The following is a 20959-nucleotide window of genomic DNA, read 5'->3' as shown; positions in this document are numbered from 1 at the left end:
CTTTTGGCATTTATTGATATAGTCATCCCCATTCCATGTTTGAAGGTTTTTGGAGTGAAATAATTATGTTAAATGCATGTAAAAACAAACTATAATTGTCTACACAAAGTTTATTCAGCTTGCGTTAGGCAATTCATTAAATAAATCGAAAGAGACCGTTTATATTAACAAGAGAGATAACTGCTTATCACATATTACCATAGAGTATTTGCTCGACAAAATTATCTCCCTCATCTATCTACTATACATGTTTGTATCTACATATTACTAATTGTATTTACAAGATAAAACATTTTTCATGTTATTTATATCTCATTATGTAAGGCACGTTGTTTAGAACGTATGTACATTTATAAATCGCCGTCATTTATATGACTGGCTAGTTTTATTCATCCAACAAATCAATTCTGTTCTTTAGAACGTGTGTGAATTTTATTTAAGCAGTCATAAACGTTAAAACCATTTAGAACAGGATATTAAGTAAACAACAATGCAAGGGTATCATAAAATTTTACACAAATATTTTTCGCCTAAACTTTTAAGTTATGAACATATAGATCTTTATTTACACGCTTTCAGCGTTTTGTATAGATAGGTATACCATTATCATAGATTTATAAAATGAGCAGATTTTAGAAATTTAACACTGATACAAGATTAGAAATAATAAACAATGTTTGACCGAAATGTTTTATGATATATCTCACGAAAGGTTAGGTCAAACTTTCGAGCAATTCAAATCCTTAACAAAACGAAACGAACTGTAAATGACTTGTTTTAAGATTTGAAATAAACACCAACGAAAAGAGTATGGAAAATTAATTCTGTTTTTAAAATATTCAAATCAATTGTTAAAAAATAAAATAGAATAGTTTTGTTAAACAAAAAGATATGACCACTTGTTTAAAGGGAGACACAGGCAAAATTTTCATTTCTTTGATTTGATATTTCATTCATTATTCATTATGTCCTCAAACAAAATTGTTCACCCTAAAAATAATAAATGGTGGTTTTTAATTTGACCCTCGTGGGTCAGGTTAGAGCGTTAATATTTCGCAATAGTTGTCATAATAAACTTTGGAAACGCTAAAGAACATGTCAAATGAATGATTAGGGTTTGTTTCAATCATACAATACCCACAATATCTCTTATTGTATCTTCCAGGGTTTGTTCAAGCCACATGACTAGTTTTAGAAATACTCTGTTATTCTGTCGGCGTCTAAATTTCGTGAAAAATATATACATATATCTACGCTTCAAACCCAAAATATATAGAATTCATATAGACATTCATGCTGGGACTTTAACAATGATTTGAGTACATAAGATAATTTTGATATTGTTGTCATTTATTTGCCTAAGTATCCCTAAGTATCGTACCTAATTAATCTTAAACAACCCCGTTGACATACTAAATTCTTACGCCTGTTTACGATTGTACATGTTGTTAAGATAAACTATGTATAAAGTACCTTCCTCTTAAAAAAGTAGGTAAAAGTTACATACAGGTTTAAATCTTCGTCAGAATTGTGAAAAGATGAATTTTTATTTTCGGATTTAAACAATATTTGATACAGTGAAAAATTATTAAACGGAAATTCTGTGCTTCCTGGTTAATTGTAGATGCTTAGAAATGTCGGAAGGGTTTCGATTTGTGAAGATGGTCAGCATTGTTTAATTAAGATGAAACATCCGAGTGAGTAAAGATAAATTATTGTATGTCATACGTGTATTGATGTAGGCGTATGAATCTAAAATAATAGGTCACAGTTAACGCAGTTCTTCTTTCGTCTTCTATATGGTTTAAAGAAGGAAACATTAAAATGAATGCTGAAAGTGAAGAGAATGACCTTCTGTTTCGGTTTTAAAAGAAACCATCCGTGATAAATCAAATCAGTGAAAGGATATCAAATTTCATTTCATATTTCCCTAGCTATGGAAAGTTTTACATTGTATATCGTTGCAACGATTATTCTACTGTTATCCTGGAAGTTTTTACAGTGGATGAAGAATGACTTTTCAAATATTCCAGGTCCACAAGGTGTACCTTTTCTTGGGCCGTTATTTTCGGTTAATCTAGAGAGGTTGCATCATAGTTTTTACAAGTGGGCTTTGAAGTACGGTACAATTTTCAAAATCAGAATGTGTGGAAACACTATTGTTGTTTTGAATGATTTTGATTTCGTTCGAAAAGTATTTGCGGATAAAGAAAACAAAGATTTCGTTAATGATCGACCTGAAACTTTTGTTGGGAAGTTCGCAGTATTTGATACCTCAGACGTGGTTCTTTGTAGAGAAAACAATGAAAAGTTTGTAACTTTGAAGGCTATTATACAAAAGTCGCTGAAACATCAATGTCAATCTGGTAGTTTTCGTGAAACCTTTAACGCCGAAATGGAAAGGCTAGACGCGAGTATTGACGAATTATGTGGAGAAGAAATTGAGTTAAAGCCAATTCTACGTCATTCTTTCGCGAATTTTATTTCCATTTTACTGTCAGGAGAAGGTGTTGATAAACATTTATGTGAACGTTTATGGAAATTCAACGACGATGCATTTTATTTACTGGAAACATCGATTAATTTATTTCTTATAACTTTTCCTATAGCAAGATATATTCCTGGTAAAGTTGGATCAGTATTCAAAGGTATGATGACTTCAAGGAATGAGATAATTGAAGAATATTTTCAAAAATGTAAAACAAATGAAGATGCAAACACTACACATGGACTCGTCTATGAGTTACTAGAGCGGCAAAGGGCTGTCAATGGTGAAAAAGGACACACATTGATCAAGGATGAAAACATAATGGGAATCATCCTTGATTTTATCGCTGCAGCTATGAAGTCAAGCAGCTCAGCAACGTGTGCTTGCTTTTTGCTTCTTCTGAATCATCCTGAGCATATCTCTACCATTCAAGAGGAAATTGACGAAGTTATCGGCAGAGACCGCGTTCCGGAAGAAGATGACCAATCCAAAATGCCATTCTGCAGAGCCTTTATTTACGAGGTGTTTAGATATATCTCAAACGGAAGTCTTGGACTGCCCCATTTAGTCACAAAGGACATACAAGTAGATCAATATCGCTTCAGAAAAGATGATATTTTACTATCAAATATTTGGTTTATTCATCATGATCCACATTTCTGGGAGAATCCGTGGGAATTCAACCCTGCACGGTTTCTCGGAAGCGACGGAACGTTGTTACCAGCCAGTCATGCCAAGATGAGGCGAATTGCAACATTCTCGGTTGGGAGACGAATTTGTCCGGGAAAAGATATTGCACTTAACAGAATATTCCTATATTTGACAAACATTCTTCAGAAATTCGATCTTCTACCTCCTGTGTCTTGTGCAATTCCCAGTGCTGATCCTCGGGGGTTTGTTCCTGGGCTTTTTCTAGACCCTGTACCGTTCTCTTGCAAACTGATTAGAAGAAGAGAGGATTAGATATCATCATCTTGGACAAGTTAGGACAATGTTATTTCTACATATTATTCCAGCTTCATAGCAATCCTAAAAAGTATAGCTACAGTACTGTTGAAAACATAAACGATTATAATAGAACATGTGTTATAAATTGAAAGGACTTATTTTATTAGGATGCATTCCTAACCATAAAAGCTTTGAAACGATAACAATTGCTATTTACAATTAATAACAATTTTAGAAATGTCTGTTTTTGAAACGGGACCAAGCTTTAAAGCAGCATGCTTCCAGATTCATGCGTATTTTTCATGACATCTTTTAAATTGTATTATTATTATCAAAGAAATTATTTACGCATTGCAAACAACACTAAAAATCCACGAACATATTACCAAAAATAGGTCCGTATAGGCAAAACAATGCACTTACTGCCTAAGACATGGTGATAAATATATCAAATGCACATCACATGTATATTATTACCTGAATCTTGAATATTTTCACTTTTCTTAAAATCTTAGTACATTTTTCTCAAGTTAGATTTTCTTGAAATAGTATGGTTAATCAGGATGCATGCTGTTTTAAATGTTAATGACAAAGTAAATACAATTTAGATACTTAATAATTTTAATTCGATGAAAGAATAATAACTTTTATATTCTTCTCGGCAGAGAAAAATTTGTAAAATTTCATCAATTGTTTTCACCCTCCAGACAAATCTTTGATAATCTTATTTTAAACAGTTTAATATATACATGTATTCTTTATTTAAGAAAAAAAAACACAACAAAACAACAACAACAACAAACGTAAGCTATAGACGAACAACATTGTATACAGGAGAGCTGTTGAGCTACTTAAATATTTACGGTCTCGGTATTATATATAGCCTGACTTATTTACAATAAAAGTATAACTTCATTCGACACTTTTACATGACATTGATAATGCAAATATATACCGACAGTTTCACGGATATTAAGTTTCTACTATTTTATCACGATGTATATCATAACGATAAATGATATGTATAAAACTTTAGCTGATATTGTACTATTAAACAGAAATCTATATTTAATAAAAATGACAAAAGTGAATATACGTTTCAAATAGCTAGCCCACCATAGTTGCAGTCATGTACCAGTGTAGAGAAGATATGAGCCGCGTCACGACAAAACCAACATAATGGGTTTGCGACCAGCATGGATCCAGACCAGCCTGCACTCCCGCGCAGTTTGATCAGGATCCATGCTGTTCGCTATCAGTTTCTTTACTTGTTATAGGGTCTGTAAGCGAACAGCATGGATCCTGATCAGACTGCGCGGATGCGCAGGCTGGTCTGGATCCATGCTGGTCGCAAACCTCTTATGTTGGTTTTGTCATGACGCGGCTCATATAAATCTCACCAACACATTATTTCCAAACAATGTCAAAATATTGGCATGTTTTTGTAAAAAATTATATCAACCGTGTTAGTAAGTAGCTGTAATATGGAAGTCTATAACTTTCTATTGTTGCGTTGCCATTACTTTTACTTTCTTAAGAGTAAGAACTAATACACAAGTTTCAATAAAACTTTGTTCCTCACCGACAAATCTTGAACTTTACCATGATGAGTGTTATATTATAAGTCAATGTCGATTATTATGTTTATATTGTTGTTTTGCTTTTCCTACCAACGAAAACAATTTTAATATAAATGTCGCAAAAAAGTGTTCGACTATCAAACCCTGTGTGTTAAGTAAAAAGCAAAGATGTGTTCTTGGTTTTTTAAGATTTATCTTCAACCTTAATCCTTCTGCGTAATAATGTTGCATAGTTACAGGCTAAACGGTTGACATATCAATTTATCAAATGAATTATTCTATTTTTCTTAATTTTCGAGAAAAAAATGCGTGACATAAACCAAGAATAATAATAATAAAAAAAAACGTTTTCCATTTTCTATTTTATAATTTTCCCTTATTTTTACATTCATTTTCATCGTTAAGAGTTTATTTATTTTTCTATGCACATTGTTTAGATTTTTTTACATAAACAAAGTGGTTTGATGTTATGATTTCATTTTGTTATGTCTTTGAAATCTACCTTAAACAGTATAAATAAAATGTTATGATATCACTTAAAGAACAAAGGGGACACTTATATATTTATGTTTGACGTTGTTTTAATGGTAAATAAATAACTTTAAATGCTGCATCTTGTTTTTTAAGAGTTTTTTTCTATGCACATTTTTTAGATTTTTTGGTTTGATGTTATCATTTCATCTTGTTATGTATTTGAAAACTACACTAAATAGTATAAATAAAATGTTATGATATCACTAAAAGAACAAAGGGGACATTTATATATTTATGTTTGACGTTGTTTTAATGGTAAATAAATAACTTTAAATGCTACAACTTGTTTTACATTTATGCTCAAAGTAATTTACCAATACAAACTATAAACAACATGACATATTCGGAAGCTTTTTGGATCGTTTAAAAGGTCATTTATATACAAACTATCGCTATTACCTTACGCTTAATGTTCACAATATATTTTCTATCATACAAGATCACTAGTTCAGCAAACTGAAGTTAACGAACCATGCAAGGGAACGACCAAAAGTATTCATACCAAAAAACAGTCAGACATTATGTTTTCTAAAAAGCTGCATGGAAGGAGTCTAATTAAATGTTGACATAAACACTAAGTTTAAATAAAGATAGGTTGCCATGGTGACCCTGGTAGAATGGTCTCTTCCTAATGTCCGAGTTCTCTGTAAATGCAAATAAATTATCGATGCTTAGTGTATCTAATATAAAAAAAAATTATCGGTCCCGCAAATACCTGAAAAGGATGGCAAAGAGGCGGCTCGTTTACCGGACCATATGCTCTACGACCGATAAAAAAGATTTTTTTTCGTTTACCATGTGTACGCGTATGACGTCTTTATTCCTCATTGAATAAGATAGCCCTAAAAGAAAGCTGACTCTTTTCTATTTGGGTATTCAATAATTATTTATCTTTTCACAAGTTAGCAACTGTAGTGTGCTTTTGAAACGCATATGGAATGGCAAGGACTTCGCTTGAATCTGTGTAAAACGGTGCCAAGACTATTATATAAAACATATACACACATTCATTGTCAACTCTTGTGTGACATTTAGATATATATATTTCGGCATTTGTGTCTTGATATATCTAGAATATATTTGTAAATTTCGGATTTCTGAAGTTTGTTATAATAATACTATTGCAACAGTTGTTAATCCCTTATTCGTTTTCAAGCAAAGTAATGTTTAAGACACATGAATATTCCTCTTAATAATTTATGCCAAATTATTAATTTTACGTACATTACCGTTAGATGTAATTGACAATTATGTACTATGTATTATGTGCCGGTATATGTTTGATTCCTTCCAAAGGTTAGTGATATATTGTGGTGATAACTTTTAGGAACATTTGTTGTATTAGTAACTTTATAGCGCATTATTCATTTTTTTCATGTGAAACACATGACATTTCAGTAGCTAATTTTCTCTCTGGAAAAACGTTTAATAATAAAGAAATATGTTCAAAATAACAAACAACGTTACCCACAATTAAGCAATCATGTAGAGATTATAATCAGAAAGAAACCCTGTACTTAATACACTTACTGTGACAAAAAAAACACACATTAAAAGTTAACTTTGTACTATATTATATGACCTAGGCTACATTTCGCATTTCTATGAATGGTTTATGTCAAAACAATCTTTAAATTAATGTATGAAATGCTCGTATCTTTTAAATTGTTTGAGAAATGGGATACATCAAAAAAATTTATACGACGACGAGGACGACGCAGCGATCCTATTAGCGCGACCTTTTCTTCAACGTTAACCTAGACGAGCAAAAAAACGAAGATATAGCAAAATATATACCACCAGTTAAAAACTGATTTCCTGATAAAACGTATTTCGATCTCTCGTGTATATTGAGAGCACGATATATAAAATAAAAACTACATTTTCAGCATTTTGTTTGTAATTTTCGGACGAGAAACCATTTTTCCCCATAGTATTTGTTGTCAAATATTGACACTTATCGTCATTAATTTTCTCTTACAAATCATATGAGAAAAAAGAATCGGTCACTTAACAAAGAAATCGATGAATACTGGGGTTAGTAATCCAGGACAGCCGGTTAAGTACACCGAACACCAAGGTATGGCTAAATATTTATTAAAGTTGTTGTAAATACTGGACAAAACAAATAAAGAGACTGTGTTTTTTATATATAATAGTTAAAAAGGCAGTTACTATGATGTTTAAAAACTTTATATACTTTAAGTTTTTAAGTACCGTTTTAATTAAAGTGTATTCCAGTACTAAACGATGACCAATTTATTACTTACTTTATAATATTTTTTCCTGTTGTGTTTTGTGTGTGCGTGCAATGCTGTGAAAGAATATTATGCAACACAATTGCTTAACGTGACATTATGCTCATTCAAGGGTATACAGTGAGTGAACAGGTGAAAGTCAAAATAAGTTTTTATATAGCCACAATTCCTTTTAATTTAATTAATTAATTCATATAAACAATGAATAACCATCGGATCGAAACGGAATTTCTGTAAATATTAATTAGAACTTACCTGAAACGTTCAGTTATAAAAAGAGTGGGGCAGTCTTTTTATATTTTAGGCAGATTTTAAATTTTATCATAAACATTTTCCAAAATAAACTGTTGGTCAAACACTAGTTTAATAGTCAATCTTTTGAAATAAAATGTCAATTCAGCTCAACTTAACTATGAAAATATGAGCATAATGTCACTGTAATATTTATTCCACACCTAGCAAACACGCAAACTATGCTATTGAAACCGATAACTTAATCTTAAGCGGAAAAAAAAAACAGAAAATATTTTCTAGATATCAAACTTTGACATTATGACATTATTTATTCATTATCATCAAAAACGATTCAAATTGGTTTCTAACAAAATTGTACCCTTTTATGTTGATATTACCATTGCTATATTAGATACATTAAAGAAACAGTGCAATGTAATGAAAGTAGTGTAGAACTTGAAAACTTGTAAAAGAAAACAAAAAGAATGATATCAATACTTAAACAAATTGCCTCCTTCATGTTTCATGCTTCAATTTGTTTCAATTCCTTTTCATTTAGCAAGCAAAGCATTTTTCAGCAAAGAATCACCATGGTATTACTTCATGTACAATTGTTTCAAGTGTATCAAACTGTATAAAGATCGGCTGAAATGCTACAGTATTAGTAGTATATTTTGAGAAATATTCGGCTTAGTGACTACCGTTTTTTTGTTGTTTTTTTTTTGCGTGTTTGCTTTATTGTTCTTTTGCGTCGTGGGAATTCTGTTTTGAGATATATTTATAATGCGTAAAAGGACCGGTGTAAACTATGATTGAAGCAGCATGAAATAATCTGGTGACTATACAATTTTTATGTCACTATTTTTAAGCAATGGAATATATAGTTTAAACAACCGCAAATGCAGCATTTGTCTCATTTATTAACTTCAGGACTGCTTTCATAAGAGATAAAAGCAAGACATGAAAGAGTCACCTTTTTATCTTTCTTACAGTACAAAACAGTTTCAAAAGAAATTAACTGCTATCTAAAATGTCATGAGCAAAACTTTCACAAAATAAATATATATTCTCACGGAAACTATAACTTCTATTTTTGCCTGTGCAATGTGCGTGGCATAAAATGCAAACCATGTTGTAGATATTTTTTGGCCAGCTTTGATCAAATTGTCCTAGACTTTTAAAATGTTGTTCAGCATCAGTCTATCACTTAATAACATTTAACATCACGAAAAAGATCCATTTTAAGATATGTGAAGTTGTCAAAAGTTGGAAGTTGACAGGCTAGCGGCATGGCGGCTTGTCGGCCTAGCGGCATGGCGACATAGCGGAGTAAAGTTGTCGGCATACCGTCATGGCGGCTTAGCGGCGTAAAGTTGACGGCCTACCGCTCTATTTCGCGACCTACTTGCCTGACGGCTTAGCGACGAGAGGTTGGCGGTCTGATTGCATAGCGGGCTGAAATTGGTGGTGTAGCGGCAGAAACTTTAAGTTTGTTCAAACTTTTATTTTCCATCTTAGGTTTACATCTCCAGTTTCCATGGCCAGCCTATGATTTCTAGTAAAAAAAAACAATGTAGTGTTGATAAACCACGTCTAGATGAGAAAACCTTTATATAAGCTCATCTACCAAAATCAAGTTTCATACCTTTATAGATATTAGTGTTTGATTTTTATTTTATATCAGATTGCCATTGCTGTTTACAATTATTTTTAAATTGACCTGATCAACCATTTCTCATTTGTTCTCAGCATTCTTTGTCATAATTGTGAGGTAATTTGTATGGTAATTAAAATCTAACCTAAGATTTCTCAATCTGAACCATAATTTTTACATTATCAATCCCCTATAATATTGGATCGTCAAACAAGGTCACATCAGCAACTGCGATCAAATAAAGAAGAAATTGTCAGAAGAAATTACTATGCCATGCTTGAATGGAAGTCATCACCATTTGTTTACTTTGAAATAGGGGAAATACCTCGAAAGCTAGGAATAGATACTTGCCAAATACGAACTTGAAAAGCGGAATATCGCGTTTATTTAGTCTGGTCATAAAATATAGTACTAGAAAGTTCATCATGTTTCACGCTCCCTAGCACTGGGTTAAGCGCTTCACAAGCATCAACATGTACACTTATCATAGTGGAATCAATGCATAACGTAACGTTATACAAGAATTTAAGAACTGTGCAAAGGGTGAGTTTCATTATGTTAACTAAAATACATAATTATAAAAATCATTTTTATTATATTTATTATATATTTTGAAGAACGTTGTTGAAATGTATCTCGGAAAAAGTAATGACTTTTTGGCGTTCAGATTCCAGCTTATCTCAAACACACAAAGAATGATTTAATACGTAACTTTAAAGAGAAAAAATGTGGCTTCATTCTTTTCCACATTTTTCTAAAAAAACACGTTATGACATTGCTGGTAATTAGCCAACATTGCTCGTAATTTTACTTTACTCAGTGGAAGTGACATTTATTGTAAGGAACAACCTTAAATTACTCTGCACACTCAATTGCGTTTACATCAATTTTTCAGGAATGCTCTTTAATCTTTGATAATTGTTCCGGTTCTATGCAAATTTTGGCTTTGAGCTGTTCAGCTATCGCTTCCAAGTCTTATAATTGATACGTACAAATTATGAGAACACAACTTTATCATCTAAAACAAATAATAAAGTCAATTGTTTAATTGGCATAATTTTTGGAATTTGCAAAATTGGCATAGAAAATTGTGTAGTAAAATCAAACATTAATCGCGTAATTTGGTCCATAATTGCACTGTGTCTTGATATATAAAACCATTGTCAACAAACCGATTTTCCAGAAGGCTTAGGTGTTATTTCGGTAAACATATACATAAGATTGGTAAGTACTACTTTATTTCATTATTTTCAATAGAAAACGAGAATAGCGATTGTTTGTCGATAATTTTCAATTAACTAGACTTTGGTTTTTTTAAAATAAATGAAAATTGAAAACATTTCTTAAAATTATAACCTAACAAGTGTGTTAACATGACAATTGACGTTTAAAGACACGAGCTCTAACATTTAAGAGCGTACATCAAAAACGAATAAAAATTCCAGTAAGCTCGAAACTTTGATTTAAATGGATTCTCAGATCTGAGACTTGTGTTTACTTGTGTACCCTTAGTGGGGAGTTTCGAAAATGCATAAAATATTACACCAAGGTTTATGAAATTTGAATTTCTTAGATTCGCATCCCTGATCCCAGGTTAGGCGTCCGTCGTTCAATCCATTCTGATCCGTAAGCTTGATATTAGTTTATACGAATACATTTTAGTTCGATTGTTTTGGAAGCTATAAGCTTATTGAAACAGTCTCGAATCCGTTCCTGGAACCAACCAGTACTAAGCAATGAGTATAAAGTTTCTTGCTCACGGAAACAACGCCTTGCCTTTGACCAGGTTTGAACCTATCTACAGGAAAAAAGTTAACAAATGTGATTCTTCCACTTGATAAATTCAATTGTTACGTGACTACAAAGTACCAGTTAACATTATGTTTAATCTCTTTGACGCTTATGTTTTATCAATTTTAAATTATGGCTGTGAAGTATGGGGGTTTATGAATGCAGAAGTTTTGGAACGAGTACATAAAAAATGTTGTAGGTTTATTTTAAATGTTAAACAGTCGACAAATATTTTGGCATTATATGCAGAATTGGGGAGATTTCACCTTTACATTGAAAGGCATATTCGTATGATTAAATATTTTCTTAAGTTAAATACAAGTAAAAAAGATAATTGTATATTGAGAACAATATTGTGTAAACAGATATATGATGTTGATGTGGTAAATTGTTCAACAAACTGGGCTTCAAAAGTTAAAAACATTCTTCAGTCAGCAGGATTTAATGAAGTCTGGTTATATCCCGATTCTGTTAATATAAAACTATTTGTACCTATTTTTAGGAATAGATTACGGGATATTTATATAAGTTGTTGGAATGATGGTATTCAATCTTCATCATTGTTAGATGTATATAGGGAATATAAGATTACATTTGAACAATCGTTATATATAAAATATATTGAAAATGTAAAATATAGAAATGTTTTAGCAAAAATAAGACTCTCCTCACACAAACTTAATATCGAGTTAGGAAGACATAATAATGTACCAAGGAATGAACGAAAGTGCACTTTATGTTATATGAATGATATAGAAGATGAATTTCACTTTATCCTTAAATGTCCGATATATTCTGAGTTAAGAAAGCAATATATTCCAAGATACTATTATTGCAACACAAGTATGTTTAAATTCATTTCATTAATGCAAACTGGTCGCAAGAAAGAACTGAAAAATTTAGCTATATTCTGTGATAAAGCTTTTAAATTGAGGGATAGTTTGTTATAATATATTGACATGTAAGCTTTACTCTCTTTCTCGGTTTTTTCTGTTGTTTAAAAAATGAAAAAAGTATCATTGTAACTGTTAAATGCGCATTGTATATTCATCATGTAGATTTGTAAAGTTATATGTGAATATGAAATTGTACATAATTATATACATATATTTTTTTTATTTATTTATTAATATTTGTATCTTCTCAAATTAACTATATCTGTTTTTCAACACATAACCAAATATAAATACCATGATAAAATGTTTTGACAAAACTAATCCTTATAATTAAGTCAAGTGTTAGTTGTTTTGGGTATTGGTATGTTTTGTGTGGGTTTTTCTTTTCTTTATATATATAAAAAAAACGTACAAAATCAGTAAATGTATTCATTTTTCATATAGAAATGAATTCTATTAATATTGATCATGAATTATTAAGGGGAAGTAAATGTTAACATACTGGTTATATAAAGTTACCTAAGTTATCCCCCTTCATTTGTTACAGTTGTATTGTAGCTTAAATTGATAATGTTTGGTAAAGATAGGCCAATTCTTGTGTATTATATACATGTATTCATATGCTTTTTAAGTAATTTCGTATCTCAAATTAAACATTCTCACATCACATAAACCATTATTTTGTAATTATATATATTCATGCCATGTGTCATTTATGTATTATATATTGTATTTGTATATTTAATATGGTGATGAGCTTTTTATGCTTAAACCAAGTAATAAAGTTTCTGTTCTGCTCTGTTGTGATAAATTCAACACGAATACAAACGTCATATCAAATGTGAAGATTATGTTTGTGTAGTGACATAATATGAGATCACACTGAGGCAATATGTGGACATATTTGTCACACAGGTGTCATATATGATCTGTAATAAATTTGCTCCTACATACCTAGATAAAAAGCAAAGACTAGGAGCTCACAAAGCACTGGAACCGATATTCACGTTTGAGTAAAAAGGTTGAAATATAATTGCATTGCCTCAAATAGTTGTTTTAATTTCAATGTATCTCATTTTTTGCTAGAAAATGATACAACAATTGTACATTTTTTCAATTTTCAATTCATTTATTCTACTCAAATTATGCAAACATGACAATATGAGGTAATAATACATTACATAATAAATGAGGCTTCAGAATCAGACAGTATCAATATAACATGATATATAAAGTTTTAACATAAATATTGCGGAGAGTCAGTATTATAACAAAGTCAATAGAGTTCTCCACAATAATAAATTTATACAAATTTTGGTTCATTTGAATCTTAATGTAATATCTTTAATAAATAAAGGTTTTTTTGGTAATCTGGAAGGTTAACATCAGCGTTCATAAGCAGATCAAAATAATGTTTATCATGTTTCTTTAAAAAGTTAGGTTTTAAAAAAACCGTTTCCTGCTGTTATCAAAACACGGACACACAAAAATATAATGGAATTCATCACCAATAGATCTATCGCACAATGTACAAACACGCCTGTTTAGTTCGATGCTATTCCAAGGTCCGGTTTGTACTGGTAATTTGTTGTTTCTTGTTCTAAATTGTACACGACATGGTTAATTATGATGGTAGAACATTTTAAGTCATGATTGATGTTTTGCATAGAAAATGTATTTTATAACGATACTTTTTATAATCTATAGGAGGACAATGATGTACGTTATAGGTCTGCTGTTGTGTGTATATGTCTGTAATGCGGAGGTTCTTAATGATTATAAAGATATGATAATCAAGGGACATAACAATCTCAGAAGAAAACAAAATGCAAAAATGATGAATGAACTGGTAAGAGACTATCCTCCTTATATAATTATGCTAGATAAATTTGACCAGTACATAACTACATATTGTACATGTTTGGCGGTGCAATGCCAATGGAGGAACAAAGACTTTGGTTGTTCCCCAAAGGTGTTGCTCCCATACTTAGTATCTTGGCATCAAAAGTATTCATCTTATTATTGCGTTTATAAATTCCTTTTCGTTTTCCTTATAATTTTATGCACATTAAAGGCAGTTACAATATTCACAAAACTAGATTTCTTTTTGGAAGGTGTTGCGTCCGTAATGTCACACCAACACAGTAGAGGTCATTAAGCGACTTTCCAGCTTTATCAGACAATACGTATACATTTGTGTATTATTCCGGGCACGAACGGACATATGAGTGGAATCAACGACGTTCCGTTAGCTAGCTTCCTAACACGAGAAATCAAAAGACCCTGAAGGGTTTCTTATACATGTATTTATTTTGTTTATATTCACATGATTATATCAATTAATTGTTCTATGTTTTTTACTTCAAGACGTGGAGTGATACACTGGCAAAGGAAGCCGATGCATGGATCAGTCACTGTCGTTTTGAACACGAGAACAAAGGTCGTGGCGAGAATATGGCATTCAGCCAAGACGAGGACATCGAAAGAAATATCCAAACAGCATTTGATCATTGGTACGATGAAATTAATAAGTACAACTACGCCGGAAAGAAGTGCGGCGTTAGCTGCCACTACACCCAGGTACTGTGACATTTATGGATAAAATAATATATCAAATGAGTTAGAATGATTTATATTGTTTAAATTGTAATCCAGGCTTTATTTCTATTTCTATTTCAATGGCAACAGTTAGCTGTTATACACGTCAATAAATATTTACAATTTATATTTAATTTTCCCTCAGAGAATATTAAAAGTGATTTTGTAAAAAAATCGTTGATTTCAGTATTTTTTTTCCTATAATATTATGAGCAATAAACATTAGATTTAACTTTAATTAAGTCAAAAGAGTGTATGTTTAATGCTATTTTGTTGTTAATGTTACGTTAGCTTGTTTGGTCAACTACACGTGAAGTCGGTTGTGCCATCAAAAAATGCCCAAGTCTGTATGTATTTGGTAAGCAAGTTCAGAATGCGTTGTTATATGGATGCTGGTATGACCCCCAGTAAGTGTAATATTTTTTGTTCGTTCTATTTACTTTGAATTTTCCGTCGTCTATTTATTTATTCATCTTTTAATTAAATAGTTCAATTTATTTATTTGATTTATTTCACGATTGTTAAGATGTTATTTCTTAAAAGCTTCTATAGGTTCGATCTTTGTATTAATTTCATTAAAAAGTACAGTCTTAAAAAACGCAGTCCTTGACAACATTTAGTCCAGCCCCTGACAACATTTAGTCAAGCCCCTGACAACATTTAGTCCAGTCGCTGACAGCATTTAGTCATACGAGCTAAGGTGTATTTTGAAAACTTTCCTTTTACATGTATAATGATTATGCTATTGAAACCTTCATTTGAGTTATAGTGTCACATACTATTCATATGATGATGTAATTTAATATTGACACAGTAAATCACAAAACCAAGCAAGACAAAAGAAGAACATTATTTTGAAATAAAGCGATAATAATATATTGAGAATATCGAAAAAGTAAAACTAAATTGCTGACCACAAAGCTGATCTCTGCATATTTTTATGTTTGTTTTAACGAGGCCAGAATCAACAGTTATCAATCAACTTCACTATTTTGTATTTCAGTGGAAATGATAATTCAGAGTATCCCTACATTCCAGGCCCAGCATGCTCAGAGTGCTGGGAAGGCCAGACATGCGTGGACGGTTTATGTTCAGGTATAACTTAATCATCCGTTTTTACGGCGTACCGTTAGAGCCATCGCCTATGCATAAAGAAATTTCAAATACGAAAAGTCGAAAACACGAAGAGACGATGACGAAAACACGAAGACGAAACACGATGGGATGAAGACGATAACGCAAAGACGCGATAATTATCGACTTGAATTTGACGAGGTTACGTCATCGCGTTTTCGTGTTCCGTTTATCATCTCGTGAGAGCAAGTCTTCGATAAGTTATGCACTTCAGCAAATATATAAAAAAAAAATGTTAATGTTAACACAATAGATATATCATACAATCAACACTTAATTCGCGAATTCTTTTATATAAAGACTTTAAGATTTCTTCGACTTACCCGCAAATTTGAGTTAAACGATTTTGAAACTGAGTCCACTCTTGACATAAAAGTATTTGTCTTGTACAGTTATATAGATAGGTTGGTTCACGGTCTACATGAATATCTCTAGAATATTTTATCTCTTACAGGTGAAGGAAAAGAAAAATGTTTTGACAAAGATGCTAATTGCGAGACATACGATATAGCTACATGTAAATCGAACGAAAAGTACATGTCCAAAAACTGTAGACAGACTTGCGAATTTTGTACAGGTAAGTCAATTAAACTAATGCCTCTCCTCTACACGTGCATGTTTTAGACTCTTTGGTCTGGTAAGTTGCAGCGATGTTGTCTTTTCTTATTTGCATTTCACAACACCTGCTCTTGCATAAAAACTGCGCACACATACATAAACAGAGCAGAAAACATGCATTAAAGGATAGATTCTCATGACCTGCACGTTTTTTTCAATATGCGTGTCTCAGGGCGCAATGTAAAACAGTTTTTTGCAAGTTTTAAAACATAATGCAGTAGCACGTGGAAATCATGGCACAGTCAAATAGTTCCTTTATAAATACGAAATACAGATAACCGATGCGCTCGAACTTAACTTATCAAATCAATCCCTCAGGATTTGAATACCTCATGCTCCTCCAGATGTTAATGCACGACAAAAATCTTAAATATTACTCATGGAGCATTTTGTAGAAGGCATATATATTATGTTGTGGGTAAAGTGGTTAACCACACTCAGTGAAATTATACAGATGTATATAATTATGCTAATAAAACAATTTTCAAACATCAAAGAATATTAAAATATGTACTGCAAATATGTGTGTATATTATATGTAATCATTAAAATATATGCATTCATTTCTTATTGGAAAATTTGACTCAAACTTTATAGAAAATCAACTTCTAATTACCTCCCTTTATTTACATGAAACGTTTAATTCGGTAATATCTTTATAAATTATGCTTTTTGGAGCCTATGATATTGATAAATCTTAATTTGGGCATCATATTTATGATTTAAAATCATAAAAAAAATGTGTTACAGGATCATTAACATATATACATGTACATAAATGCAGCATGGAAAAGAACAAAAAAAACAACAATGGAACATCATTCATGTCTTTACTGAATTAAGCACCTTATCTAGCAAATTTTCTCCTGTGAGCGAGTAGGCCATCTTGTAGTTTTCAGTATCATAAAGTATCGGTTAAAATGTCCGCTGGAATTGTACAGAAAAGTTAGAACTACTGCGTTTCAACCATACGCAAATAAGTGTAGATTTTGGTGAGATTGTTTGCTTTTATTTAGTCAAGATATTGTTGGGAGATAAATCTGCGTTCTTAACCGTTATTTTCCATTGTTGGTCTATATTTTATTGCTACACAATAAATTAACAATTCATTTTTTTTTTCATGAATTAATTTCTGGAGTAATTTAATAATATTTGTTACTTTTCTATTTTAGGTGGATCGAAAAGTAAGTTTTACATCTTATGATAACTATTCATCATAATTTGAATTATATAAAAAGCATTACCATTTGAAATACATATATTAGATCGGCCGAAATTAGAATAATTAACAAAGCAAATTACGTCTCAGAATTTAAAATTTTGTTTGAATTAATTTTATTTCATATATTTTGATTAAAATATATTTGAATATCATTAGTTTTATAATTGTTAACGAATAAATAGTGTTATAATTAACCTCGACTATTTCCCGTCTGTACCGTTATTTCTATTGTGTTATTTTAGAGGATTGTGTTGACGTTAGTCCGTATTGTGCACGTTACGGTACCAAAACGTGCCAGAGTAACATTATATGGATGAAACCAAACTGCAGAAAAACGTGTAATTTCTGCTAACAATGGCAAAGTAAGTATTTTTTTTATTACATCACTTATGCAAATATTACTTTATCCAGGCTGTTTGTTTTATATTTGTCAGATAATTCTACAAAAAAAAGAATGAAAATGAATCGTTGATCGAAACAAATGAAAAAAGCAAACAAACAAACGATGAAGTATGTCCAAAAGCGGCAATACCATTTCTTATGCCTCCACCCCACTTCGGAACACTGACGTTTTATATCTTCTACACTTAGATTAATGATACTAATTAGCCAGACAAAACTCACGGCATTAATGTGAAGAAACCATTAAAAATGTGTGATTTCATATTTTTTTTACTTTTTCGAGGGCTAGCGATACGATAATTTCTAATAATTAACATCATAAGAAGACCTATCTTTGAATTGAGTCTCCGATGTAATTACCTTTTTTTTGTTTTCGATTTTCTCACGCGTTATTTACTTTTTTTTTGTTTAGTTTAAACATATGAGCCGCGTCACGACAAAACCAACATAAGATGGGTTTGCGACCAGCACGGATCCAGACCAGCCTGCGCGTCCGCGCAGTCTGGTCAGGATCTATTCTGTTCGCTATCAGTTTCTTTACATGTTATAGGGTCTGTAGGCGAACAGCATGGATCCTGATCAGACTGCGCGGATGCACAGGCTGTTCTGGATTCATGCTGGTCGCAAACACATTATGTTGGTTTTGTCGTGACGCGGCTCATATCTATTTTAGCTAATTGCGAAACATGTTCTTGCAACTTATATTAATCACTTTCTAGTCCGCTTCCTGGAACCAACCAGTACTGGTATCATATGAAGAAACATGGTCGTGATCCGAGTAGGGCTCGAACCAATGATCCCTGGGTTGACAGGCTGACTCCTTAACCACTAGGCAACCATTTATATTTGTTTGCTTACATATGGATACGTCTTTTATGCTAATAGATAATTTATTCTTCTTTAAAACAAACATAAGGGCAAATAACAACGAAAATGTAGTTTGGCATATTTTCCCGCACCAATATACGTAATGGTAAAATGGAATGAAACTATAATCAAACAATTCCAACATTTACCATGCTTAATATCGTAAAGTAATTGGTTCATCTATCAATCTAGACGAAACTATTGATAATTTAAAGAGAAATTTTCAAAATAAATTCTCACGGTATAGTGAACAGTGCAGATTTTTATCATAATCAATCAACATCATATTAAAAGAACATATTATATTTTCTTCTAACCGCTCATAGTTTATACGTTTAGATCTTAGTAAGGTATTTCAATTAAAATATGCAAAACTTTGATTTTATTTTGATATTCTATTTTGCAATATATTTTTTTTCAACAAATAGTTTGTATCACAAAGAGGAGATGTTGGCATCAGGTAATGGCTTACCCGACAGAAATGTATGAGCTACCAGTTAAAACAAGTGAAGTTTGAAGTGAATTTATTTATTGTTCTATATTTGACTTTAAATAGTGACCTATATAAGTTATATTTGAATAGTAAACTTAGAAATAAAAAATCTTTTTGTTTATAGATTTCTGTTGTCGTTTACTCTATAACATTTATTTCTATGATTTACAAAAATAGTTTTGTCTTATCTGTAGCAGGAGCGATATTTTCTATAGTATATTGTTCATTTCATACTATCTATATAACCATATAATTATGTTGGTATGGCCTATTTTGAACTACTTTTCTTCAGTACACCTAGTGAGGGTTAATTAAAGGTATACACCTTGATTTTATATGAAGTACATTAGATGTTTATACATGTATGTATAAGTTAATTTCTTTAATACGTTTCAGTAACGCAGTTATAACTCTGGCTTTTCATATATTCCAATTTTATAGAGTATTTATCCTTAAACTACATGTTTATAAGGACCTGAAATCATTCTTTTTAGGCAGTTTCCTTACATTATCAGTGTATGGTTATACACCTTTAAATTACAGTATAGCGTACTTGTACTTGCAGCATGAGATTTTCATGCTTCTTGTTTTTCCTTCCAGAGGGTTGTTAAATAATAACATGAACTATGTGTACAATTAGTTTCACTATAGTTTTATATATGCAGTCTAATGACAGTACTTGATTTTATGTTTATTTTGGTAACGTCCCTCAATTTTTGGCGGGAAATCCCTGGCATAAATAGGCTCCCAGCCTATGCCCAGCGTTCAGTGCTTTGGTCGCCGAGCTGAAGGTAAAGTGTTACCTATTTCATAGGCCTTAGAACTGAACCATCTTTCTCTCTCTAAATTTTTCTATTTCTTTTTTTAATTTAGATTTTAGGTTTCATTTTGGCTCTTAGAGGAACATTTATTTAATTCTTACAAATTATATTCAGGGTTTATTTCAGAATTATATGAAATATGGTATTATATTCAGTAATGTATTTCATACAGCTTGTCTGCTTATAATAAAATTGTGAGTGTAAAGTTATTACATTTAGTTGTCTCTTTCCAAAATAAGCACACACTATAAAATATAGATCGAACCTGGGTATTTAAGCCAAACAGTCCTGGCTCCTGTTACATATCGTTGATCGGTATATCCGAAAAAAGTATTAGACATGTGCAATGAAATACACGAATGTGGAGATATGCATAGTTACTTACAAGTTAATTTAATAAATTCCGAATATGACAAAGAAT

The 20959-nt window shown here is 31.4% G+C and overlaps 2 protein-coding genes and 1 long non-coding RNA gene across 3 annotated transcripts; all 3 read left to right on the top strand.

Moving 5' to 3' along the window:
* The first annotated feature begins 1506 nt into the window (after positions 1-1506).
* Positions 1507-4606, top strand: LOC132751859 (cytochrome P450 2D20-like). Its single transcript, XM_060742068.1, has one exon. It carries the CDS (start codon positions 1937-1939, stop codon positions 3449-3451), a length of 1515 nt encoding a protein of 504 aa, XP_060598051.1. The 5' UTR covers positions 1507-1936; the 3' UTR covers positions 3452-4606.
* A 6175-nt stretch (positions 4607-10781) lies between these two features.
* Positions 10782-16754, top strand: LOC132751857 (cysteine-rich venom protein pseudechetoxin-like). Its single transcript, XM_060742067.1, has 6 exons — positions 10782-10920; positions 14091-14232; positions 14751-14963; positions 15273-15388; positions 15985-16076; positions 16570-16754. The coding sequence occupies exons 2-6, from the start codon at positions 14098-14100 to the stop codon at positions 16737-16739; spliced, it is 726 nt and encodes a 241-aa protein (XP_060598050.1). The 5' UTR covers positions 10782-10920; positions 14091-14097; the 3' UTR covers positions 16740-16754.
* A 46-nt stretch (positions 16755-16800) lies between these two features.
* LOC132751858 (uncharacterized) lies at positions 16801-19840 on the top strand. The gene is made up of 2 exons (XR_009628733.1): positions 16801-18317; positions 19653-19840. It is a non-coding gene; the product is annotated as an uncharacterized LOC132751858 (long non-coding RNA).
* Positions 19841-20959: the final 1119 nt, after the last annotated feature.

The sequence above is a fragment of the Ruditapes philippinarum genome, unplaced genomic scaffold (assembly GCF_026571515.1).
Source record: "Ruditapes philippinarum isolate M1 unplaced genomic scaffold, ASM2657151v2 ctg7917_1_1_1_1, whole genome shotgun sequence".
Classification (NCBI taxonomy): Eukaryota; Metazoa; Mollusca; class Bivalvia; order Venerida; family Veneridae; genus Ruditapes; species Ruditapes philippinarum.
The sequence above is the reverse complement of the archived record's forward strand: the minus strand, read 5'-3'. Positions and strand labels throughout refer to the sequence as shown.